Raw genomic sequence first — 26,959 nt, 5'->3', positions numbered from 1 at the left:
CTGCAAATGCCATCTGCACGCAGCTCTTTGCCTTAATAAGACGTCCTCTGGGCTGCCTGGTTCTCCGCGAGGTTTCCAGGTCTGTCCCACGAGCACAGCCGCTGCCTGCTCCTCTGTTCTGGCACCCCTGCTTGGATGTTGAGCACCACAGGTCTGCGGGTATCGGTCTCAGCTGGATGGAAATCTAAAAAGCTCCGAGATCTCACACTCCTGCCTGTTTTAGTGAGGGCTGTCAGCCTTGTGGGCATGGGGGTGAAAGGGGGACACGCACAATCATGGGGCAAATCCGTAAGAAAACGCACTTAATTCTTGTTCTTGCTCATGGCAGAATTACATCATCTTGGGGATCACACTGCCCGAGTTAACCCTTTGCTTTGGTTTGAGCTAAACCCTTCCAAGGCATCGGCATTTCCCCAGCCCTGACACACCAGGACAGGTTCCTACAGCCACCCGTGAGCCAACGAGCCTGCGGCACGGCTTCTCCCACAGCGATGCTCCGGTGCTACGTCCGGCACCACTGACACTGCAAGAATAAGCAGGGCTTCCTTGCTCACCAGAATCACAAGGGGCCAAGGAAAACTCTTTGCCAGGCTCTCCATTTCCCACCGGGTACCTGGGAACTCCCACAGCTCGACACCGTAGCCCCCCAGAGCCCGTCACTGCTTGCATCAACGCCACCAGGCATGCGCCATGCAAGCGAATACGGCAGTCAGAGCTCGTGTGAGATGTTTGTCACGTTTATGTGCTGGATCAGGAGGGGAAAATGAGTCAGTGTGTACGCAGAACAGGGCTGATTTAAAAAAAAAAACAACACTTGGTTTCTGAGAGAAATTAAAACGTTTCTCAGTTGTATGCCGTGACTGAGAACCTGTTTCCCACCTCCTGTGAAGCTGCTTAGCGATGCTGGGTCAGTTCACTGGGGACACTGGGTGAGCTGGTGCAGGAACCCCGCCGAGCGGAGGGAACGGGCAGGGAGCACCTCCAGCTCCCCAGAGCTGCCCCGGCTGCAGGCAGGACCGAAGCACCGAGCTCTTCTCCTGGCAGCAGGGAAGGTGCCGAGGCTGCAGCTTCCACTGCGGCCACGGCAGCGGGCTGACCCCCTCTGCAGATTTAGGGCTGTGCCTTTCCCAGACCCAGACCTGTCGCTACGAAGGAGCAGACCCCGCGTATCTGATGTGAGCAAACAGCAGCGCTCGGCTTCATTTAATGCTTGCATCTAAAATTAGTCTGCCTTTTTCAAACTAATTCCTCCAGGCTTTGACGCTGGCATGATAACACTGCTTGACTGCAAAGAGGCTGCCCTACAACCAGCGGGGCTGGGAGCTGCCCCTACAACCACAGGGACTGGGAGCTGCCCCTACAACCAGCGGGGCTGGGAGCTTCCCGGGAGCTAACACCAACGCTGTCACAAGGTGTTCCCACTCTCCAACACCTCCTTAGATCAGGACACCACCCCAGTTCAGGGAGGACGAGACAACTCTCTCAACCTGCCAGCCTGTCCGTAACAGGTGGTTTTCTTTTTGTGTTGTGGAAATTCTTAAACGATGCCACGGTTCACAGCAGCTCCGAGGCTTAAAACCCCACTGGAGATCAAACCCCATTGTGCCAGCAATATCAGAAGCACTGATGGGAAGAGCGCAGCTTAACAAGCTGCTCAGGTTTTGCCTCGTTTTCATCTGAGATGTTTTCTTGTAGCACCAGGCTGCTGGAGAGGGATGTGTCTGCCCATGGTGAGCAGGGCAGGGGGGCAGCTGCCATCACACAGCCCCCCGCAGCCAGCAGCGCAAATCATCGCAGCATGACGGCTCCAGGAATTTGCAGCTTTCTTAAAACCTGTTGCTACCAGAGGCACCTTCCCAAGTTTCATTTAAACGATCCTCTTTCCCAAACAAACCCCAGACACAGGTCTGCAAGGGCAAGACAACAAACCACCACCACCGCCTCCGCTCACCGAGCGGGTCTCCCTGCAATACAGAAAGGAAAAGGCTGCTTACTCTGAGTGTCTTTGCAATCGGGGAAGGAGAGGATGGGGGCGAATCTGACTGAGCCTTCCTGCTTCGAGTATATTCCTTACTCCTGGTGTACAGGGACGACATGGCCTCGCAGGCTGGGTAGCTTTGAGGAGGAATAAAAGTCTTGCCTTCCTGTCGCTCTACAGCGCTGGGCAGGTCCTTCTTCCAAGGTCAGAACAAACTAATTAAACTATTCACAGCTCTGGTAATTAAACCCCGCTGTTTAGGGTGTATAATTTTAGGCATTAATCTGCTGCAGAGAGAGCTGAGGCTCCGCAACGTCTCTTGTCCAGGCAGAAGAGGCAGTGTCAGGGACGCGGTGCGATCCGGCGCTGTGCCACCCTCACCGTCCGGGCCCCGTCCCGCGATCTCCACAAAAGGGCATTTCCTCGCGTCCGTGCCGCGCGACCAGGAGGCTCTCCCCCCCCAAAACGGGAGGAGGAAAAATCTCCCGCCTCAAGAGGAAGAGCCAGAGAAAAGGCTGAGTTTATCTAGAGACAAGAAGCTTTTGCGAAAAAAAAGAAAAAAAGAAAAAAACACAACAAAAACCTGTTTTACTCCCGAGCGCTGCTGCGAGCTCTCTGCTGTAACCGCGCGGAGCTGCATGCTTTAAGTGAAACGCGAAAGCATAAATCAGGAACAAACACTGGTTTGGAAAGGGGCAGTCCAGATGAAGTTGTGTTTTGTTCCGTCCTCCTCCTCCCGGGCGCCTTTACCCACGCGCACGCTTCTCCCTTCCCTCCCCGCTGCCTCTGACATTCCAGATCCTTACTCGCGCAGCCAGGAATGCTGGAGGGCGGCCAGCAGCAGCGATTCACTTTCAGCTTGGGATTTGGGCTGCCACTTGTAGGGAAAAAAGGAAAAAAAAAAAGAAGAAGAGAAACAGGACAAAAAGTAAAAAAACTCCTAAGCTCCCAAGGCCCGGCAGGCTGAGAGCTGGGGGTCGGAGGCGAAGCGGCTGCACTTTGCAAAGCTGAAATTCCAGCCGCCAGCCTCAGCACGCATGTTGTGGCTGTGACAAAGGGAGATATTTCAAAGGACACGGAGCAGTTCATACCATTAAAGGGAGTACACATTCATGCAGCACAACAGGATTTTTGTTGTTTGCTCAGCAGCCTGTTTGGAGCTGCGAGAAGGCGACACTTCGCCTGCGTAATGGACGCGCTCGGCCCAGCTTCTGGGATCGAGGAGGAGGGGAGAGGAGCTCGGAGGAGAGGAGGGGTGGGGAGGGCAGGCACCTCTCTCTCAGCAAACCTCCAGCGAGCTCTGCTGTAACGCTGCCTCCCTGGGCAGCCACCAGACGTTAGCAGCGTCTCCAGAGGCAAGGCTGCCCGCAGGAAAGGCGAGCGGGAGGCTCTCGGGGTCCCAGCGAAGCACGCAGCGAGTTCGATGGAAAAACGCACGGGAAACGTGCCCCCAGCCACACAGCAGTGAGCTGATTTAATAGCTCCCAGACGCTAAAGACAAGAGTGGAGCGCAGCAAGTGTAAGGTTGCAAAAGCCTCTGGGTTTCTTTGCTGGCAAGGTGTCAGCCCCAGTACCTGGAGGGGTGAGCTCAGCACCCGAACCAGCCCTGCTCGGGCAGCGCTGATGAAGCGGTGCCACGCGGCAGGGTTTGGTGTGACCTGGACATGCTTCCAGCCACCCAAACCAGCCCCTGCCCAAACAGCGTGCCCGGAGTTAACCCACCTGCAGGCCACGTTCTGCTCCGGCTCCACAGGTCGCTTTAATCACAAAATATTTCATAGTAAGTACAAAAGAACAGCTACATGGAACTCCTTAGCAAATATTACTACATTCATCTGTTGGTTGGAAGCACTGCCCTGTTTTTGCACGGTGATCGTGTGATTTCACTGACACCCACAGCCAGGGCACGGTGCTTGGCCCAGCTGTGTGAATGCCTCCTGCAGCCAGCACTGCCCAGGAGAAGCCTTGCAGCATCGCTGCGTGACCGCAGAGAAGGAAATGCGGCTGTGGGATCGCTGGTCTCAGGGAAAGCCACTTCCAGGTCAGGTTTCTGCTTGATACCTCAGCATGAGAAAGGAGGGGATTCGTTATTCACTGGCTGCAGGAAGGAAAAAAGTTTGGAGGGGTCAAATTCTCCCTGGAAATAGTTCTGCATTCCCTTTGGAAGGTATGGAAATGAAGTCCAGACACAGGAGAAGGCAGCGACAGGCACCCTGCTGCTCAAGGAGGCTGGGGCAGGACCTTGATCTTTCCAGCCTCCATCTGTTGCGCTCATCACCCCCAGCCTGCAGCTCTTGGAGCAGCAGCAAGGAGGTAACTCGGGCACTGAGTGCACATTTATAGCCCTTGCACACACATGGCCTGTCCTTTCGCGCCGCTCTCGGTTTCTGGGGTTTCAAAACAGTACGAGGAATTGAAACTGGGCTAACCCGTGTGGCGAGCAGCACAGCCATGTCTCAATCACGATCACAAGGCTGCCAGAGCACAGCTTAGTCACCGAGGTGGAGCTGAACAAGTCCAGCTCGCCCCTTTTTGCTTCCCCTCCAGCCCTACGTGACCCTGTGCCGCAGCCCTCCGGAGCCACGTTCGTGCCGAGGGGCAGGAAAGCTCCAAAATCAACACTGACATAAAGAATTCACAGCTTGAGCCTCACGCCAAAACAAAAAGCGAGCTTTCTCTTCCCTCCTAATTAAAAGTTAATTAGTCATCCAGTGCAGATGCCTCACAGATTGACAAAACGCATCTTGGTGGACAAGAGCTCGTTTTAAAGAGAAGGGCGAGCATGAGAAATAGCATCCTGGTGAGGCAGGAGGAAGGCAGCAAATGAGATGCAGTGAGGCAAAACACGGCGGGTTTCAGCGCTGTTTCAACAAAGGTGCCCAATTTCGGGGTTTCTCCCTTTCAAGTTTTCCCCTGTGCAAGTCCGCAACCTGATCTTCCTTCGCAGCTCGCGTGTCCTCACATCCCCACGGCTCGGAGATTCAAGGTCACGGCTGAGATCTGAGGGCTCCTGTCAGGATATTCCTCAGTATGCAACACCAGCCTGCGCTGGGCTGGAGATGCGGCGCTGCTTATTCTGCACCAGAGTCTTTCTGCAGCTCCCAGGAATAATAATGAGCAATATTCACACAAACCCCAGCACGAGACTTTGCGCCCGCCCTACCTTCAGGCTGAACCACGTTTGTGGGCAACATCGCTCTCGAGTTTTGTCTCAACTTGGGGTAAAGCAGCACAAATCTCTGCTCTGCTCTGAGCAATGGTGATTATGAGCGCTTTTCAGACATTCGTCCTTCGAGGTAGCCATCCTCACCCTTCCTTCGGTCAGGACAGTTGTGTTTGCACCCAATCAGAACATTTTTTTTGTAAACAAAGAGGGAAACCCGTATGTGAGGAGACGACGTACCAGAGAGAGGATGAAGCTCTGAGCCATGTATTTGAGGGGAAAAAATCAAATATCCTTTTTATCTGTGTTGAAAACCTTCACCTACAGAATATTACCCTGATAATGCCAATTTAAGCAGCACGGTAACTTTCCAACCTGCAGCAGACAGAAATGGGAAAGAAAGCTCGGATTTACAGCCAGCGCTGCAGAACGATGCTCCCAGGTGATGTGAGCCCACGGCATGTTCTCCGGGAGCGCAGGGGAGAAGGAAAACAGAAGCCCTCTCGGGAGACAAGAATTCTAATAAAACTTGAAGGATGAGGGAGAGCGGTCGGTATTTTTGGAACAAATTATCCCAAGCCTATCTCCTCCAAGTCCTAGCTGTCATTTTCCACATCAGGTTCACCACGCTCTCCTGTACGCCACCGAATGACTTCTCCTTCAGTTGCCTTTTCTTTCATTTGCAGCCAAACCTCCCTATCTCCCCCGAGCAGGCACGTATGGAAGAGCACAGCTCCTTCCCCGGCTACCCAGGGCTCAGCTGATGGAGGGGGTGAGCTGAGGACATCCCTGGGGCCACGCTGCACCACGCTGCTCTCCACACCACGTACCTCCTGGCAGGGTTTTGGAGCGATTTGGAGGGGACAATGGTCCAGCAACGTGGGTGAGCCTGCCTTGGTGGCTGGCCTCAGTGCTAGGGATTGGTAAATTGGCACAGCTGGGAGTCACAAATGCAGCCCTTGAGGATGATCTCGCTCCCTTTTCTTTGAGCAGAGGAATTCCCTGCTAAAGTCAGGCTGCACTGAGCCTGACACTGCTGGCACCTCCTGGGGACTTCAGTTCTTTGCTATTCAGTTACAAATCTTCCCAACCCTCGCTTCTGGATTCGGCTCCTGCAGGAGCAGAGCACGCTGTTTGTATGTTTAGTCATGTCCAAGTCCAGGGAAATACTGAAATCTACATTTCTTATTTTATGCATTACTTAAATCCATTCTAAAGCCACATTTATTATGACACCTCTCTGGAGGGACTGAGTGAAATAAACTACCCTGGCGCTACATGCCCATAAAGTCATTGTTCTGGGTCTAAAGTAGTCTGTAAAAAAAGCAGAGAAAATCAGCTTAAACACGAAATATCCATTAGCTATTGAACTATTGATGCGAGCCACAGAGAACAGACTCAAAATTTGATTTCCAATTGCTTTTATGCTACTGGATTGGCATGCAAAACCGAAATCCGTAGTGTAGAGCACCTCCCCTTCAAAACAACAAATCTAAGGAGCGCTTACACTGTGGGCACAGTTTAACAAATCCTGGGATTCCATCCATCCCAAGATGTCCTACATTTCTGATTATTTAAGCCCTAAATAATGTCTTTCCACACACTAAGCATTACAATTACTTTTTTTCCCCTGGAAGAATGTCTTGCATGCCTTGCACTATCCTTCCACTCTGTCCAAATGCTTGGATGTGAGCACCGTTACCTGCAAAGGAAAACCCTGTGATCAACCCGAGCTTTGATCTGACAAGTCAGGGATCCCGTTTTAGCATCCAGGGTGCCAGAGCTGGATGAAAGGTTACAGTACTGGTGCTCACCACACCCCAGGTACAGGGACACCAGTCACTTCTTCCTCTGCAGGGGATCTCGTGGTTAAATAGTCTCAAGAGCTCGACCAGAATTTTTGGAATGGAATTAACCTGCACAGAAAAGGCTGAGCCTCGTTCCTGCTGCTCTCACATCTTTATTCATCGCGCCCATCGCCTTTGTGCAAAAGAAATTGTGCTGGTTCTGCCGCGGAGCTGCTCGTTTCAGCGCATAATGAGCTGGTTTGAAATTAGCAGCAGTGTTATCTATCCGAGGAGATGTGCTGAGAAGCCTGCCTTAGAGGTTGTGATACTAAATGTTGCTCCTCGTACAGCCAACTCTCCATTATCTGCGAACTGCAACCCAGTTTGCAGCCACTGTAAGAACCCAGAGGGCTGACGAGCGCTGCTGTGATGCGGGACAGCTCAGGGTCAAAGCTGTAGCAGCTGTACGCACCGTAATCCCCAGCCCACTATTATTTTGGATAACGAAAACTTGATTGAAAATACATGCTCTATAAAAACCGCTTTAAAACCCCATAAATAAATCACGGCGAAATTATATGCAAGCTTTAACAGGTTCAATTATAGCTTCGCAGGGCTTACTTAGAACTGAAAAAGGCAGCGATGGTTATGTTCGGCAACAGAAGGCTGAAGGACTGTAGCAAAGAAATTATTGGTCAGGCAACGAGCTCTGTTGTAAACGTGATGTAAAGGCACTGCAGCAGTTTGCCATAAATGGAATACAAACTGTACAAGGGAGCAGGCTTTCATCTGCAGCGCACTGCCTAGGATTCCCAGGAGCAGCTCTGGCATTATGTCTCAGGGATAGGAGGCAGGAGGGAAGGATCTTCCTCCCCTCCCGAACGTACACATCAGCTGACATTCTATAATTGCACGCACAGCATCATACTTTCCCCCACTTTTTATCCCCCTCACTAAATTTATCACAAAAAGGCTGGAAGCTGTACCTAATAGGCTTACCTGGGTTACCATGAAGGAGCAGAAGCAGATAATTTTAGTGCGGGCTGAAAATATAGGTTTAAATATAAAACTTCAGACTTTTTGTTTTCTTACAAATATGAAAAAAAAAAGCAGTGATTAAAAGAGTTAAAAAAAAACCCACACCATTCTCAGCAGAGAAACTTCATTTTAGCACCTATAAGTGCCAAATTATGCATGCAAGAAAAAGCATTCGAGCAGTTCTGTGGAGGAGAATTGAGATTTTGGAAGAATGAACAAGGTGAACACTCAAATCCAGCGTTTGGAAGAGGACAAGAAGAGGGATGAACACCAACAGCTCTGGGGACTTCCCTGACTTCAGAAGCTGCGAGCTGAATTTAATGAAAAGTTTGCAGAAGAGGGAGAAGGATTTCATTACGTTAACCACAGCTCTGGAAGGGGTGATGCTAAGATGCTGGAGAAATGGATGACAATGGAATCGAGAATCAGGAACAATAACCAGATTTTGTGCCATTTGAGGCTGTAAGTGTGACCAGCCACGAACCCAGAGGTCTGGTGCAACCCCAAGGCTCCGTCCTCGTGTGCCACAACCCTCGCTATGACTGCACGCTGGGGGGAGGACTGAGATCTGCAGATCATTTGCTTCATGTTCATCCAAAAGCTGCTTCTGTCTTTTCAGAGTCAGGCTTCTTTCCCAATGTCAATATTATGCTTTTGTTCCAAAAAAGCAGCACGATAACATCTGGAGAGATGTTTTCTTTCCATTGTCCACTCTGAAGTCCAGTTTGGAGCCCTGCTCATGCCAAAAATGAAGTTTTCATCCACTGACTACCATTAAGAATGAAGTAGTGTTAGAACATAACATTTTCCAGTAAAAGTTGCTCAACGGTTGCAAGTGTTTATTGGTAAGTTACCTCTTCCCTGATTCAGCTTTCTAACAAAGGAGGGAGGAAGCACAAGGATGTCGAATTCCAGAGGAGGAATGCGGCAGAAACTCGCAAACATTAACAGGCAGTGTCAGGGAAACGAAGAAAGTGAACAGGAATATGAGAACCAGATGTAAACACAGCCATTTGCAGCCACGGGACTTTCCAAAATATGACAAGAGAAATAAAAATCTCGGAGCACTCAGGCACTAACAGATCCATTTTGCTCTTTATCGAAATTCATCAGATTCTGCATACTTCCCACCCTCCCCAGCCACTCCAGGGCTGTAAAACCTTTGCGTTCGCTTGTCTGTGGAAGCAACTGGCTGACACAAGGCAATATCCTAGTGCTGCTGGCCAAACAAATGTATAACTTCAACACATTGCTATCTAACTATGTTTCAAGCCTATTTCTGGCCTTCTTTCAACAGCAGCAGCAGATTGTGGTGCAGAAGGTTACGTTCGCTCCCAAGGATGCAATCGAGGAGCAATGAAAAAAAAAAGCCCATTACAAAGCTGTGCCCAGCACTAGCTCTGTACTGGGTACCTACTATAATGAGTAAAGAAAACATACTGAGGCGTGAAAAACCAAAGCTGGTTGCAAATCCCTGCCAGGAAGGAGTTTTACAGCTTAGGATTCTACATCTTGACATACCAAATAATGAAGCAGCTCCTGCCAAACCATGTTACTTCTGGTAGTGATACTACATGTCTAAATTAAAAAAAACCAAAACACAACCCCCAAACAATGACTTTCCAAATATGAGGCTTCTTTCTGAACAAAAGCATGTAGGAGGATATAAACTCAGAACAAAAAGTGACCTTTTAAAGACAAGGGTGACAAACAGCATCACCACACTTGAGTCACTGGAACACACAATTTTTCCTACAGTGGTAGTTTCCAAAGGATATTTTATTGCCAGAGAATTTGACTTCAGTTTTCCAAACAAATGTAGATTATTCTTCATTCCTTTTTAGCCATCTGGCAATACAGCTTCAGCTTTTCACTCCTTCTGGACAGATCTGGGAGACAAATCATTTACTACTTAAACATGAGGCTACATCATCCCGCATGGTCCTTGCAAGACTATTAACCTCGCAGGGACTTTGCCACATGGCCACAAGGAAGCGTTGGCCAGCAGAGTGGTGAGAAGGGCTAGAAAGGAAGCACCAGGTGCAACACATTCGTGTTGCATCTGCTGAACCATTTCGTATCGCCCATGCACAACTCACCCTCTCCGTAAGGCAGACAAACGATCACAACAGGGCTATCCCGACATCTGCTGCTGCATGGGACAACTTCAGTCCTGCAGGTTGCATTTTTCTGAAGAATGTTTTCAGCTACATCAGGAGAGACGCCCGCGCTGTGGCCTGCTGGATGACTGACAATGAAATGTGATCATCAGCTCCCGGGGGGCAGAGAGCCCGCTACAAGTAGTTAAACGGTTGGAGATGTTTTTCCCTTCCCTAATTTTGAGCGTGTCATGATGAGATGGAGTTTGACAGTTTCAAACAAAAATTAGCATGATGCTCCATGACGTGTATCAGCACAAACATATGCTGGGAACTTTTAAAGTCAAAAAGTGTAAGAACACAACTAGCCAGAAAACAAGAGTTGGGTTTACCTTGGCTTTGGGATATGTTCCAGGGAATTACACCGCTCCTCACCCAGCGGAGGCAGGCTAATAACCACACTGAATGCAACCAGCCCTGTCTCCTGGAGGGGCTGCACCACATTCACGTGGAACTGGAGGTGGAGACGTGCATCCACATGCTGCTGATCCTGCTGCCACCCCACGCACTGTGTCATCACACTGCTCCTGGTTCCTTCTGGGAAGTAAAAGGATCCCTGGACACCAGTGAGACGAATCCCATGTCGGCAATGGAACAGGAGCCTGGGCCGGAGTGGGATAATTTGAACTAACTGCACAGGCCTCCCAGCAATGCCAGCAAAAGCCAAGGAATTCGGGGTGGTGGTATCCGAGTCATTGCTCAGCTCAGCTCTATAACTTCAGGAGAAATCACTTGCTGACAACTGAGAGAGATTTGTCACCTTGGACTACATAGAAATTGAGAGAGTAATTTCCTAAAGAAGAAGTTAAAGCATGAAGTTACCTTAAATAGTTATGGCTCTATGACCTTGTAAACCATTCCTGGAGGACTTGCTATTTTGCTTCGTCTTACCAGGACCCGTGAATCGGCTATTAGCTGGTTTTGTGTTACTCAGCTCCATCGTGGCCACTGCTTCACATTACACCTTCCTAATTCAGCAGCTCGGTGAATTGCAGGAATTAACCTGAACGTACTTAGCTGTAACCCTGTAGTCTACGTAGCCAACTTGGCCTGCTTGGCTTTAAGCACAAACAATGTGTTTTCCCAGAGCTGTAAATAGGAACTGGACAGCCATGCTGATGATTTAAATGCCGTACCGACAGGGATGGCAGACAGCAAGCCCAATAACCTTCTCAAAACATTAAGGTTAAGTAAAAACAACAGAGGCATATTAGGCTGGAGAGCTCATGAGGCAAATCGTCTGTGCAGAGGTGAAGAATTTTTTGTAGAAATATTTGCAGAATGAATTTGAAGTTCTGTAGTCTTCCCCCCCTACCTCCCAAGGAAGCCAGGGTACTCCAAATACAATACAAATGTTCTTTGCCACACTTAAAGCTCTACAGCAAAACACTAACTCTTGCTCTTGCAGCAATTTTCTGCTATTTTAAACCCATCTTGATATTGCTAGCTGCACTCATATTAAAGATCTCCTCTCGCTGCAGCACACACAATCCATTAGAGCATTTTGTTTATAAACAGGACTAAACAGACCCAATCTCTCACAGCCTTGCTTTCCACATAATTAAGTTCTCTATCATTTAACTATAGCCCTGCAAGTGACGCACAGCTACCACCTACGTTACCTTGGATGTGGGCCAGATGGCTTCCCTCCCACGTCACACTGCATCTATGCTATAAGTAAATAGTCAAGGGTAAAACCAGGGCAAAATTCCTGCATCCTTATTCCCCAAATGGGACCCGGGTCTAGGAGCAGTAAGGTGGACGATGAGCAGGATCCTATAATGCTATCTAGATGAAATGATTTTCCTTTCTTATCAGCTAGCAAGAAGTTCACCTATTTTGTTCCGTTTTCCTAGTCAACTTTCCCTGGTATCTCAGCAAAACAGTGCAGCCCAAGGACATACCTTACCATATTAGGCAATCCGAGGCCAGAAAGTGGAGGGCTCGGATCCTTCCTTAGCTTAAAAAGACAGTCCGCAAGCATGTCAACAGCCTGCACAGTGCTACGCCTCGCACGGCTCAAAGTGGGAAAAGAGGACAATAAACTAGTGGGATCCATAGCTGGGACTCCCAGGGCTCCCGACAGATGCAGTCTGGCTGTAACAGGCAAGTTAAGAAAACATGAACTGAAATGGCTTTTGATCTTTTGGTTGTTTATCTTTTTAAAAGATTGATGCGATAAACAGCACAGCTACAAAAGCTAAATTGCAAGTCTCCATGGAAGATAAAACGCCACTAAAAGCAAAAATATAGGTAAGAAATATACCAGTATCAAGACTCCCGAGTCATACTTGGAAACAGCTATAACATCAGGACATTTAGTTTGCATAAAGAACTTCTCAGTTCATTGGTCTTCCCTTAGAATTCATAAAATCGAGCTTAGAAATTCATTCCTTCCGAGAGAGATTAGTTTTTATTAGCATCCAGTTGCATCTGGTGATTTCATGTTAATAATACAATTAGGCAAAAAACATAGTATTTACAAAACAGAGTGGGCTTGAGTGGTGTTTTGCAGAATTTAAAATACTCATGTTTTGTAAATCAAAGTTCAGGAAGGCAAGAATGGAGCTTATTTAATACACTTACTGCGACCATAATCCATAACCGTACGCTTCAGCATTATTTCTGCATAAAAGTTAATCCCATTAATGTGTCTGGGTTTTATATTGTGCTATACAGACTGTCCTAGGGGAAGTTCATGAAAACAGATGTTTTCTTTGACACTTTTATTGCCCAGAGAGTTGTTACTTTACCAACATGACACTCGGTGCATTCTGCCGTATTTAAAGCTTTCCCTTGACAAACCGTATGACCCAAGGGTGAGGCACATTTGCAATGCCACGGAAGAGAAATACAAGGAGGTAAAATGCTTTAAATGATTACAAACACTTTTCTACTTCTGTTATGGATGATACATCATTCGGAGTCCACTTTTCTTCCAGATTGGTCCCAATTTCTTCTACTATGTAACAGCAATGGCAGAAGTCAGGTATAAGTCAAAGGCAAAAGAGCCAGGGACAGGGAAAACCCTCTCCAAAATGTAACACCGGACTGTTCTCTTTAGTCTTCATCACCCTTCAAATGCTGCATCCCAAACTAGATTTGCACTGATTTGCACCTGGACTGATCATACGGTCTTCATACTCATGAGCCTCACCATGACTGAATCCTTGGTAATATTTCGGTCACTGCTTTGTTGTGAGCCACAGAGCCCATCCCCAGTGCTCAGCCTGGTACTGCTCGTGTGATCCTTGAGACTCTTGCAAATATTTCTTATTTTTATTTTATTATTTTTACTTGCTGAGAAATGGAGACTAGACTGAGGCCAAACTCTTTTCTCATCTCTGGTTTGAGCTCAGGTCTGCCCAAACCGAACAAAGGCTCTTTCCTTTACATATTCTTCCCAATGGAACCATGCAAAAAAAAACCCAAAAAACTCCTAAAGCTGCTTCCCCAGAGGCTTTTTCCAACTAAAGCCCTTGTGCCCTTGAACATTTATTCCACAATAAAACTTTGTCTGCTCTTCCAACTTTCCACAGTGTACTCAAGCAGTCTACATCACAAGGAGAAAGGCGGGGTTGGTAGCAAAACATATGAAGGTTGCCTGACACATCCTATTACGAGACTGCTCTCAGTTGCCTAAAACTCAGCCAAAGCGTCTGGGCTGGTTTCCCACGCTGGTGTTCATAAGTTTCGGCCAAAATAATTCATCCACTTCTGAGAATTAGAACAACATGTATTTTCTCCCTTTTCAAAAAACTGCATCTACCTTTCTTTCGCTGAGCTCCATTGCCGCATATTTTGGAGGAGGGAATTCAAGTAGGGCCTTTCTTGGCTCCCATGAAAATCTTTCTAATATCAGCCAAGATATAAACACGGGAGGGAAAAAAATCTGCTCAAACTCCAGGGAATCTTTGGGGGTCTGCAACTAAAATAGGACATTTTAGTGAATTCAAGCTCACAGCTCTGGTGGTTGCACCCACCTGTACAGAACAGCAAGTTACTATTGATAAATTAATGATTATTAATTGTCCTTGCTGCTAGAACTGAAACAAGTAGCTGCTCAGTGACTCCTGCCAACCTGGCTGGCAGCTAGCAGCACAGAAATCTCTTCAATTTGCACGTAAAATAAACTGGGGAAGAGCGATCAAGAAAACATGATGCTGGAGGCGATCAGGAAAGAAAATAAACTGGAAACTGGATAAGAACAAGAGGGCTGGGAGGATGGGCGCCAGTGGAAGGAGAGTCTAAGCCAGGATTTAACATGTGCAAGGTCCTAAGAAGAAAAGGGGCACTGCTGCCACAAAGCAACAGAGGCCAGGGGAACCGAGGGAAACTCGCCATGCTGTTAGATGGGAACCCACAAGAAAATTGTGGGAAGTACCAGATAAAAGGATTCCTTGCTCTTAGTCTGGGGAAAGACAACAATGGCTGTAACAGACTGGGTGACCCTGAACTTCTGGGAGCATACGGTGAATTCTTCGAAGTGCAATTTACCTGTTTACAAGAGTCATGCAGACTGTGCTCAGTTTTCATCAGGATCAGACTCGAAGATGCCTCCAAACCTGCAGCTTCGCATACTCTTTTGTCTTAATTTAGCTTATCGGGGACAATTTCCCAGAAGAACAAGACACTCCTAGCAAGCCCAAAACACAACTCCTGAAAATAAGGTCTCCCTGTTACCATTACTTCTTATCCATTACAAACTACACCTCTTTCGGTCTCATGGCGAGATGACCAACATTTCAAAACAGTTTTAAGGATGACACACTGCATGAAAGATTCAGCCATTTAAGTGGAAAATCCAACAAAACTGTGTACCAGTATGAACAGAAACTCTTGTGGGAAGAGCTAGGCTTCTTGAAGCAGGTGGTGCTCCCCATCTAGCGCACGCTGTGGGAAGGAATGTCCCCAGCTTCACATTTGCAATGTAAGCTTTGGGAAAGCAAAGGCTGGCACTGAAAGACAAGTACATGCTAAGAGCCATCCAAGCACCATGTGAGTCTCTGGCTCATTTTGACCATGTGCAGTACTAAGAAAAACAAACATATACCCTAAGGAGTGTTATGGAAAACTTTCAGCAAAGAACCAGTTAACTTTTCAATAAAATGATCCTTCGGTCACTACTGAATTGCAAAGCACGTGAGAAAGCTATCCTAAGTTCAATGTTTTCTGTCAAATATTAAATGTGACAACAAGCAGGCTCACCCCTATATAAGCTTAAATTTACTATTTTTCCCAGGTCCTGCACAACATGCTTTAAGTTTGGAAATGTATTTAGCTTTACCATTGTCAGAGGAAGTCATGTTGTCAGGCTTAAATGTGTTTTAGACAAAGACAGACAGAAACAAAAGAAACCAAGTCAATTTGGAAGGATTCAGCAATTATTATGAAAGGAAAGAAAGGGCCTCGAAGGACGACAGAGACTATTGCAAGAACAGGGGAACAAAGAACAATCTCTGATGTGTTGCTTGGCAAGACAATTTCCCACAAGGAAACAAATCCAGGAGGAGACAAGGGCGCAGATTTTGGAAACACAAAACATACTGCCCAAACTAACAGCGTCAGGATGATTCTGAGCTACAGGCACGCGCCTCCCCCAGGACACCTGACAGCCTCGCTCCCTGGACACTGCCGCTCCGACAGCTCCCTCCACAATGCACGCACCCTTGATTCTGCTCCAGTCCCTTCGGGTTTAAGAACCGCCTATGCAGCTTGCAGACAGCACACTTTTGAACCTAAGCCAGTCTGTAGATATTCAGCATCTTTCAGAAGAGAAATCAGTAAGGAAAATGCTACTCAGACACCTCCTGGTTTGTGCTCAGCTGCTGCACAGAGCCTGAACCTCTGGGGTGAACAGAAGTACAGCCACAGAAGACTTATAGCCACCAACCCTCGGGAGTGAAGCACCGTCTATTCAGAAATACGTTTTCACTTACCCGAGTTTCCTTCACTTCCTCATTTCCATCAACTTCATCATCATCCTAAGATGAAAAGCAAACAATATAATTAGGCAGCCTTGAAAACAGCAATTTATTTTTTTTGTCACAGCAACATAATGTATTGCTTATGAATTGATGCTAAAGCTGTGAACAATTCTGTTGAAATAACTGCCTGCCTAGCTGCTTTTGGCTGATTATCTGATAATGTTTGGTAAACTAATGGCCATTTACAGCATCTTAGTAGTGGAGAAAGCATTACTCTCTAGAGACTGCTACTGTGATTTGAATGCTCCTCAAGACTTGGTAGGAGAGGGAGTAATGTACCTAATTTACTTGGGGAACAAATGTTGTGACACTTGAGATGACTACGTGTCTGAAATGTTGACAAAATATTGACTTTCAAATAATGTCCTCCCCTTCACATAGACCTCAGAAGGAAAGAGTAGCCACCCCAGACAGCTTGCACTTTATGCTGCCTCTGTAACCCTCGTCCTAACAGCTCCACGGCAGGCTCTAGGAGTTCACAGAGCAATGGTAAACTACCACAGCATCACATCTGACTCAGAACTGAATTCAAAACATTTCGTAGGCTGTATCTGTGGTTTCATATAGAGATAACAGAGAAATGAACTAAAACTCTGAGAAGTGATTTTTCTTCTGCTCTGAAGCTAGTAACATTGCTCCAACGAGCCTGTAGATAACTGGGCAAACTGCAAAGCATTTAACAAAGAAAACAATAAGCAGAAAAAAAAAAAAAAAAGATTACATTTGGCACATGTGCAAAAATGCCAGAATCATCTGAAAATAGTCAAAAGCGGTGTTTGCAACCAGTATTTAATGGACTTTCTGATGTTCCAGGAGGGTCCTGTCAACTCGCAACTCCAAAGACTCAACATTATCTGTGTCTGCCATTGGGAAGACCATTGATTTTTCATAGTATTGTGCAAGAATTGTACCTTACTCTCTTTCCTCCTCTAACCAAGGTTTGGAGGGCTGCCTTTCTTCCCTCAGACTGAAGAAATCTCTTTGAAACCAGAACAAAAAGAAATGACCGTGACACAGCCAGCTCTTCTGCATTATATGCTGTGTGTGTTCTCTGGTGCTGGGTAGGGGATCCAGACACAGGTTTTATTCTTCACTGTCATCCTTTTAGGGGGCCTAAAGTGTAGCCAAATTTGGACTCGGAGGAATTTGAAAAATACTTCCAGTGGCTCAAGACCTCCTTCTTCCAAAGAAACCAGACTTCTAATCTCTCTTCTCCCATGTGGGCTCTTTCACAATTTTTCAAGGATCACACTGTTTTGTGATCAAGAGCAGGCCTCTTGGAGCCTGCTTCTTGGATTTTACATGGGCCAAAGCGTGACGTGATTCCTTTGGAAGTGCCAGTCTGAAACAGAGTTGGAGAGGGAAGGACTAATGGGAAATCAACTGACCTGGAAAAAATCTGAAGCTCAGAACTGGAAGAAAATTCACCCTGAATATTACAGAATGAGTTTTACTTCGCTGAGGAACTCAAACTCACATCTTTTGTTGAGAAAATGATGCCGGTGCCTCTTCGCCTCTCTTTTGGCCGCCTCCTCTCTCGGATCGACTGTTTGTTTGAAGATCTGTCGTCTAAATCTGGATCTTCGCACTCTAGCCAAGCAAAGAAAGACTGCTTTGGTTTCAGTGATTTACATTTGTGTTTTTGCTAAGGCACTGGGGTTCTTTTCAAGCTGATCAAGGTCATTTTGGCTTGTGTTATATTACAAAGAAGTTATTAAAATGAAATGGAATCCCAGTGCCCTACTACATCCGGCTACTCACACACCTTTCTTTATCACAGACTAGAGAGGATATCTGAGCTGTCAGCTCTTCCCAGATCATCACAGCTTACTTCTGTTCTCAAGACAAACTGCAGTAGCGGAATTGCTCCCCCCCAAGCTCTAAGATCTAAACACTACATGGATTCATGTTATATGGTCACTTAGCCAAAATGGAAGACTTCTATCCCTCTCTTTTACAAGCAATAGGCTGTATCCTACATCAAGATTTCAATTTAAACAAATAATATTTATTTGATGAGATAGCAGCTCCCCATACCTCTCCCCTCAGAACAACAAGTAAACTTATTCTCTGTATACAAAGTTCTAAAACCCATGAAAAACCCTGAGCTTTGAATCTCCTTCATTCTGCTGGGTACGTACCATTTTTCTCCATCACTGTGGCTGCACCTCTGAAGTCTGCTGGATTCACAGAGTCAAGACCTAGATACTTATTTGTTCGAGTTAGATAAGAACTTGTATAAAGGAGAGGCGCTGACGTAGAAGGAGATACAGGTGTTGTAGGTTTGTCTGGTTGTGCTGGGCACCTTAATCGCCGATAGACAGTCTGTAAACAAACAGGACAAAAAGTTAGTAGAATGAAAAGGATTTGGGACTTCGGGTAACTGAGTAATTTATAGAGCGCAATTTTTTCTTCACTGCTGCTGGAAGCAATCATCTCTATCCACCAGATAAAGTATAATTCATTCCATCAGACTGGGACAAATGCTCATAGTGTTGTACAGCTACAACATGAGAGCACCTTCCCATGGCCGGGAAGCCTAGGATCACTGACTTAGTCCTTACTGCCAGTAGCAGGAAAACAAATCTCATCGAAATAAATGATTTATGGTGCATAAAAAAAGGAGTGATGGAAGGGGGAGAAAACTTGTCTCTCTGGCTTTCCGTTATATGCACAACATTTGTGGCATGATGTGAACACAAAGCTTCAGTTCAGTCTGCACGGTAAGGATGGACCCAGGCAACATTTTTATCGTTAGACTTCTCATTTCACTTTCTATGATCTACACAGTTTTATTTTCTGGCAAAACAGAAAAGTAAAATTCTCAGTGGAGAGCAAAGGAAGAGATAAAATCTTACACCTCCATATCCACACCCCTCACAAAGATTTCTGAGGTGGGGTAATCCTCAATATTACTTCTTTCCAGCTAGTCTGTCCCCCTTAAAATAAACAGAGGACCCCATAAGAATTTCTCCTTGTGTCAGCTATCCTAAATGGTTTCATTAACTCAAACAAGGAGACATAAGGCCTGGAGGATCACCTCATCATCTGCACTTCTGCTCCACCGTGACCGGGTTTCCTGCCTCTCACTGCTGTCCTCAGCAGGCTCAGTGCTCTCAGCTTTCTCACTTTGCTGCTCCTGAGCTTGCCGTTCTGCCCGAGACCGGCTGAAGGTTCGCTCTGCCTCCTGAAGGTCTGTCAGCGTCACACCCTAGAGAGAAAGTAAGAGTGAGAATTCTTTATTTGTGCAGTTAGATTTCAAGTCTTCCAGCTCAGGTACTAAGCTGAAGATGCCCAGCAGGCTTCTGCCTGGCCAGGCGAATGTTTCTGGGCTTTGCCTTTATGCTAACACCAAGAAAAACACTGTGTTGCCTTTAACACATTTCTCAGTGCATCTACGCAATAAATGAGTCAAAGCAACCCAAATATACACGATCAAGCTACAAACGAAAAGGCAGCTATACTGCAGAAATGAGAACTTTGAAATCTCGCTTGTGTATGCTTAGAGGAGTATTTGGTAATAACTGCTTGGGTGAACTTTTGCCAGAATCTCTCCAACACTGGCAGGGCAGACAAGCCCCTTGTAGTAAGTAGCAGTACACCAGCAAAAGAAATCTTGCTTCTTTGCACACTGGCTCTCTTCATCTTTCACTTGAACATGACAATTCCCATTCTTTACCTGCGTAGACCTGCGAGTCTGTCGAGCCTGTCTGGATCGTGCCTTTCTCAGTGATTCTGCTTCCTCATCCCGTACTGGAGTCAGATATGACCTGAAAGAAAAAAAAAAGGCAGAAGATGTTAAAATAAAAACAGATGCTCTGCCTTCCTGTCTCTATGAACTCCAGAGTCATGATATTATTATTTTTTTCATATAGACAAATATAATTTTAGCTCCATCTACCAAGACTAATGTTGTCTTCTGCTTTGGGACAACTTTGCTATGAACATGTGACACACAAATGCACACATTACGTTCTCCCTGCAGCCTCTTTATAACTAAACTCTTTAGCATTGAACACGTTCTGTTAAAAACGTATAACTGTTTAGTAGATTATTTGCTCCATTTCATCTCTTACTGCATTCGTAAGGAAAAAAAAATACCTCTTGTGCAGATTAAGATCTCAAGAACAGAAATCCTGCACTGGCACATTCCTCAGACCCTCCTTCCTGTCATTATATTCACTGTCATATTCCTGCAATCTGCTGTCTTCATCAATATGAAACCCATCACACTAGAAACCGGCTGAACTGCTGGCGTCTTACAAAGAAAAAACACCTGGGAAAGAGTTAAGAAATGAAAGCACTGACCTCCGCGCACCGGAGAAACCCAAGTCCCTCAATACGGAAAAGCATCCAGTTAAAACAGAGATCTTGTCACCACTAGATTTCATTAAACCCGTGAGATTTCAGAATTATTCACGTGAAAATCCAGGAACTGAACTCTCTGCACATGCACTCACTGTGGAGGAACCTGAGAGAAATTCGGCAGTGCCCCAGCAGAGCCAGAGATGGCACAGCGCTGAGACTGCTCTCCATCCTGGTGGAGTGGCTTCCATCTCAGGGAAGATTAATTAGCTTGGACTCTCCAGGCTGGTTAATGGGGAACGGTTATTAACACTGCCTCAAGAACGAGTGTCTGAAATGAGATGTTCTTTTGTAGGTCTGTCCCTGCCACAGGTTAACAGAATATCAGAGATCTAGATCAGTTCAAAGAGTAATTAGCCAGGAGAGGGATAAGAACCTATCAAGGAGCACAGTTAATTTTTCCTTGGGTTCTTTTCCTGGCTTCTCCACTCCAGGCCGCTTCCACCTATAAAGAAATGGGCTGAACGGGTTTTTCGTCTGATCCAGCAATTTATTAGGAAGATTACTGACTTTGCTGCACTACGACAAAACCCAACGAATCCCAGAGGGTGGATCATTCCGAAATCGTTCCCCCCCAACTTTTATCCATCTTTTCATGATCGTGTGCTTAGCACTGATTTCAGCTGGCTCGTGGCTGGCAGCCAAACGCACGCTGCCCTCCGCTGCTGAGCAGAGAAACTCGCACCACGTAACGGGGGTGCTCTGGTTACCTGCAGGTACTTCCATGGGGTACCTCACACCCCAACGGGGCAGAGAAAACAAAGTCTTCTCACCTAAACCTGGGTGCATTCAACCCGCTAAATCGTGCCCTGAAGTCCCCTGCGTGTCCTGCCCAGGTTTCCAGAGTATAAGGAGAGTGAGAAGGATCATCCGTGCTGGAGACGCCGGCGCTGCAGACTTGTAGAGGAGATGAATCATCCTCTGGGAGCTGGCTGCGATGGAGATGTCTACATCCGAGCTGGCCAGACTCACCGAACTGCACTTCCAGGGTGCAATTCATCACCTTCAGAAAGAGCCTCCAGCACAGATCATGGGAATGCATTGCAGAGGAGCTCATTTCTTCCCATTGATTATCCAGACAGAAACACTAGCTGTGATGGATATGCCAACGCTGGAAGTGCCTAAAATTCAGAGAGATGATTGCCTCCCAAGAATTTGCTGTTTCACAAACAAAAAAACCTGCCATTCGACGCGTGGAAGCTATGCAACTCCTAATTTTGCAGAGGAGAAGTTCTCTTTTGCTCCCCTTTATGCTGTGCATATGGGCTACCCGGGTAATGGCACATTAAGGGAACAATCAGCACTTCCAGCAGCTTTTGACACAAGCAGAATAGCTGCTATTAGCACAGCATCCCCAAGTAATAAGCCACCTGCGGGAAGAATGCATTTGTAAAATATACCACAAGTTAGGTTCAGAGCAGTAGTAAAAAAAAAAAAATCCTGAAAGGTAGAAACCAAGTAAAGCTGTGGCTAAGTCAGGTGGCCAGGGCACTGCAGCAGCTCTGAATCAGCAGAACTTGCATCTCGTGCTCTTTAGGATTTCAGGATTCAGCAGTTCTCACTGACAGGGCAGGAGCGCAGGAGCTACATACATGCATCAGGGAGCTAGAGGATGAAAAATGAGACATGCCTTTGCCTGGAGAGGAATTTGGCTCATACGACAGCATGTATGCAGAGAGCCACACCGTGCTTGTTCAGGAACACTCCTGGTACGTGTGAGCACCACGAGGTCGTGCTTCGAGCAGCTGAAATACTTCTGCATGCAGCAAAAAAAGGCCCAAGCTCATTGGCACAGGATGCAGGAGAAAACAAGGCAGATTTTCCAAACGGATCAAAAAAAGGTTAGACAAATCCACGGAGAGCAGCTCAGCACCAGCTGAGCTAAAACAAGGTGTGGTGTGATCAATGGGAGCCCTGTGGCTCTGTGGCAGGGTCAAAGCAGCAGGTTTGCAGGAGCACAGCGAGGCTGCTGCAGGGTTTCCCTTCCTTCAGTGCTCAGCTACAGCTTTGGGTAAAGGCAGCCAAGTGCATGGACACAGCAAGAATGCAGCAAGAGAATAAATGTTTCATCTCTTATCCCTTCATTCTCCCAGGCCTTTTTCTCTGTGCTTCCAGAATTTATAGAAAGATGGGAATATTTTAAAAGCAGCATTAGCAATTCTGCATGCCTAACCCGTAACAGTGACTTAATCTCCAGCACATTTTGCAAGTCAGACCAGCAGAGCTCAGGCTGCAGCCTTTATTGATTACCAACTTTTGGTTTCCATTTACACAATTCCCCAAAGCTTGGAGCTCACCCAAAGCCATTTGACAAGTCTGAGCTAAAGGACTGTTTTGATACAAATCAGCAGAGCCACTGCACAGGGACACTGCCGATTTCTCTGAGTAAGCAGCTCCAGCCTTCCCCTGGCGATGAGGGAAGGTGGCTGTGCTGTAAACATCTCCAGTGCAAACACAGACACCGCACCTGCTGCCAAGCCAGCCGCATTTTTGCTCTAATTGACAAGGGGAATTTTTTGTCTCCTTTATTCGGGCTGGCATCAGGAGGTACAGACAGATTTTACAAATCTGGGTGAAGCTTCACTTTGCTTACCAGCTGAATTTTAGGCTACTGGAGCATGCTAAATGAGAGGGAAGGAGGAAAGAGAGAACAAATTCACGGAAAGGAGACAGCAAGATCTGATGCAGCCACAAAGCAAGGCTGGGCTAAACAGCAGAGGGAGAGCAATACCCTGCTCTCCAAAGCAGAAAAACTGCAGATCGCAGCAGGCTGAAGGGAACAAACAGCAAAAGCAGCCTGTAAACAATCCACAGAGTTTTTAATTATTTCAAGAAACGCACTGCTTAATGAAGTGCGGTATCCACGGCATCCTATTAACTCCAGCAAACACCACGTGCTCCGTGCAGATCTTTAAAGAAGTGGCCCCGTGCACTGCATTTCCTTGCGCTAAGCTTGCTCTGAGAAACATTTTCTCAGAGTTTCGGTTGCAAGAACCAGCAGCAGCATATAAATTGTTGGAGATGCGTACGTGAGAGTCTGCAAAACCACTGCAGAAGTTTACAGTTCCCAGAGACAGAGCCGAGCGTGTCCTGCTGCCACCAGGCAGCTGCAAGCTTTTGGTTCGTGCCTTAGCTAGAAACGAGCTGGGGACTGAGTGGTTGCTCCAGCTTCCATTTAATTCTTTCAGTTTTCAAGAAAACGCCAATTTTCACTGTTAACTCTTTTAACAAGGACACTGCCGCACAAAGGTTGATCCCAAATTGCTCATCACCACCTCACACCAACAGCAGCAGCAGGAAAATTCTGATAGAAGGGGAGATTCGAAAGAGGGCAAAAGGAAACCTGGATCCACGAGCTGGTAAGGCAGGAATACAAGGGTCTGTCCCTAGGAGAACCTGTGCCAGGGAAAATAAGATCATGCTGTGGAGAGAAACCCCTCCCGAGCACGGGGCAATGACGAGCCGTGTTAACTGGTGCACAGGTAACAGGATTATGATGAATTTCTCCACGAAACACGGAGGCTTCTGATAATCCCATCACAACACTGCTCTCCTTTCTTTCTGTCCTGAACTCTTTCAAGCACTCGTGACAAACGCCATCCATGGCCGGGGGAGCGGGGAGCCACCTGCAGCCGGGAGGGCGCGCCAAGAACCCCGAAAACGTCCCCAAGTTTTACATTTTCATACTCGGGTGACGCAGCACCGGGAAAGCATTTGCCTACAAGAGAGTCACCAGCGTGGGTCAATGCTCGGAGCAGATCTGGAAGCTGAATCTTCATTAAATGCCACAGCTGCCCATTTGTCACAGCAGTCGGGGAGCTTTGCCTTGCTGCCAGCACACCGCAGCTCTGCAGCCGCACAGCCCGGAGCTGCAGGGGGCCACGGGGGATTGCCCCAGCCCCACCAGGCCCTTCCCCAGCACGCCCCCGTTCCCATACAAACGCAGGAAGAAGGGCTGCTGCTTGGCAGACAGTAACTCGAGGTGTCTGGTCCCTCCAAACACAGCACTTCTGGATGAGAACTGGGGCCATGCCTGGTGCTGGTGTTACAAATGAGATCGTGGAAAGGGCAGGAGCCTCTCCACTGCCCCCCGACTCCTCTCTCTGCTCAGTCCAAATCCTCTCTCTACTCTGGGAGCGACCCTATGCTCCACTCAGTAACCAGAATTACTGGAAGCTACAGCCACCATGCTCTCAGAAGCCAGGACAAGACTTTTGGTTCTTCCAGCTCGGGATAATGCGGGCAGGAGGAGCTGGCACAGCTTTGGCTTCCTGCAGGCAAACAGCACGTTCAGCACAGGGATGGCCACGCAGTCATTCAGGCTCTGACAGCTGAAGTCACTTCTCTCAAGAGCACACGTTCGCTGTTCTAAACACTGCAGTAAATTCAAAAATCCTTATCATACGGATATATGTGTAGGTATAATGAAAAAAGGGAGAAAAACGCCCGGCAAAAGCCTTAAGAACTGATACAGTTCCCCTGGAAACAATTGGAAAAGTACAGCATCCCAGCAATGCAATCCCACAAGCTGGAAACTTGCCATTAGCTAAGAAACTATCCATAAGCCGGGGGAGGGAAGAGCAGCAAGAGCAAGCTTTGCAGGAAACAATGCTGACAGCAGCTCCCAAAATACGATTTCTTAAGTTAGATACTAAATTCTGTATGCAGCAGCAGATCAGGCACTGACAGGTACACGGGAACAGTCAGGAGACACCTTCCTGCACTCACGACCAAGCAACAGGTTTCTGTTCTCCCCTGTATCCATCCCTGCACTAACCTGTCCTCTGCATCAGCCCACAGCAACTGAAAATACCCCTTAGAGAAGCTGCCACGAAAAAAAAAAGTTGTCTGACCATAATTTAACAAGACCACGCAACAGGCAGGAGAGGAGGATGACATGTCAGGCTCTGAAAATGGTGGAGCTGGGAACGAGGGGAGAGACAGCCAGACAATGCTGAGTCATTTAATAAGCCGAGGACAAAGGGATAACGAGATTTCAAGATCGCACTCTTCAAAGCGTTTCACAGCTGGCTTGAGAAGGCTCGCCTGAGTATTCCCCATTTTCAGGCCTCTGCTTTTCTCCCTCATGCTAGTCCTGGCTGTCGTGAACCGTCGTTGTGTTTCAATCTGGACTGTGAATTTTCAGCTCGTGGAAGTTGAAAGGCCTGAATTTCAATCATCTCCTTACAGTACGATTAGCAGGTTAACAAGCACAAGATGAAATTCTCTATCTGCAACAGCTTTGCTGTGCTCAACACGTTCAGGTGCTGATCCGAGAGATTAAGAGCCTTGTGATCTTTGTCACTTGCTAATCAAAACAACGAGTACCCTTTATCCTTCCTCAAAACTCACGCTTTGATGTGATGTTTACAATGGTTTGAGGTTACACGCGTGGCAGCTGATGCTCTAGGAACACTTCCCATCGTACAGCGCCTGCGTGTGTCCCATCTGCCCGTGTTCATCTCCTCCCATGCTCTTTGGAAAGCAGAGCTGCTCCTCTCCTGCTGCATCCCCGCAGCAGCCAGCTCAGCGCCCGTCCTCTACAGGCTGAGCTGCAACACGAAGAAGTGAGAAGTGCTCCAAGCACGGACCCAGGGGTGCTGCTCTCTGCTCCAGGTGCTCGGGATCTTCTTTGTGAGGAAGGAAAAGGCAGCAGCCCTGTTACCTACCGAGTCAGGGAGACAGAACCTGGGCTGGGAGCTTTTAGATGATCAGTGTTATCCCCTTGCATTAATTAATATCACTTGGCATCCTGGTGAAATGGTAACAAACAGCATGGGGATCACGCTCCTTGAGCTGACCACCTTGTCTGGGGAGTGCCTGCCCGTCTGTGACCCTCAGCTGTTGCAGCTCTCTCAGAAAAAGGGAAAAGGTTGTTTAACAACAACAAGAATCGAGGATTTTTTTCCATAAGACAGAAGCAAAGAGTTCTGCAAACAAAGCTGCTGGCCAGCAACACATTTTCGCTACTGAACTTTGCTTTAGTTATTGACTGCATTAGTTGTAATTGTCCTAAGTGCAAAGCTTCCCAGGCTGGAATACTTTGAAATTGGTTTGTGTTCAGCACAGGACATCAGGTGCCAACACACAACGCTGAGCAGTTTATCACTGCGTCACAGCACAAGGTGCACTGGTGTCTGCAGTCCTCAGAGGCTGAATCTTCGCATTAAAAAAAAATTGCTGCATGAAATGGAGCGGGATGAAACTCCATCTCCTGCCAGCTGATGAACGAAACGCAGACAAAGATGCAAGTGCTCTGCCTCCCGCAGTATTTCTCTCTCATTGTCAAGTAAGCAGCAAGTCAGAGAACACAATCTGACATTTAACCAACCTCAAGCAGACCTACAGCAGCTTTCCCAAAAGCTAGTTTATACACAAGGCAGTAAATTCTGGAATAAAATTCACTGGAAAAAAACACGAATATCTGGGAAATTGCCTTCTGCAACTAAAAAACCCAACGAACTTGCCGGCAATAAGGAGGA

General features: G+C 47.1%; 1 protein-coding gene across 16 annotated transcripts in view; it reads right to left on the bottom strand.

Annotated features, from left to right (window-relative positions):
• The window catches only part of PPP1R12B (protein phosphatase 1 regulatory subunit 12B), a 111,500-nt gene that overhangs the window by 25,439 nt on the left and 59,102 nt on the right, over window positions 1-26,959 (bottom strand). For 15 of the 16 annotated variants that reach the window (XM_072028378.1, XM_072028382.1, XM_072028385.1 and 12 more), the window contains 5 exons: window positions 19,792-19,882; window positions 19,153-19,323; window positions 18,254-18,437; window positions 17,590-17,702; window positions 16,065-16,109 (listed from right to left, as the gene is read on the bottom strand). In XM_072028378.1, the coding sequence (XP_071884479.1) occupies window positions 16,065-16,109; window positions 17,590-17,702; window positions 18,254-18,437; window positions 19,153-19,323; window positions 19,792-19,882 (604 nt within the window). Of the gene's footprint in view, window positions 1-1,994; window positions 2,556-16,064; window positions 16,110-17,589; window positions 17,703-18,253; window positions 18,438-19,152; window positions 19,324-19,791; window positions 19,883-26,959 lie in introns of those variants that run through there. The other variant, XM_072028390.1, reaches the window with a different exon arrangement.

This window comes from Anas platyrhynchos, chromosome 27, assembly GCF_047663525.1.
Source record: "Anas platyrhynchos isolate ZD024472 breed Pekin duck chromosome 27, IASCAAS_PekinDuck_T2T, whole genome shotgun sequence".
Classification (NCBI taxonomy): domain Eukaryota; kingdom Metazoa; phylum Chordata; class Aves; order Anseriformes; family Anatidae; genus Anas; species Anas platyrhynchos.
Note: the sequence above shows the minus strand (reverse complement) of the source record. Positions and strands in the feature narration are given on the sequence as shown.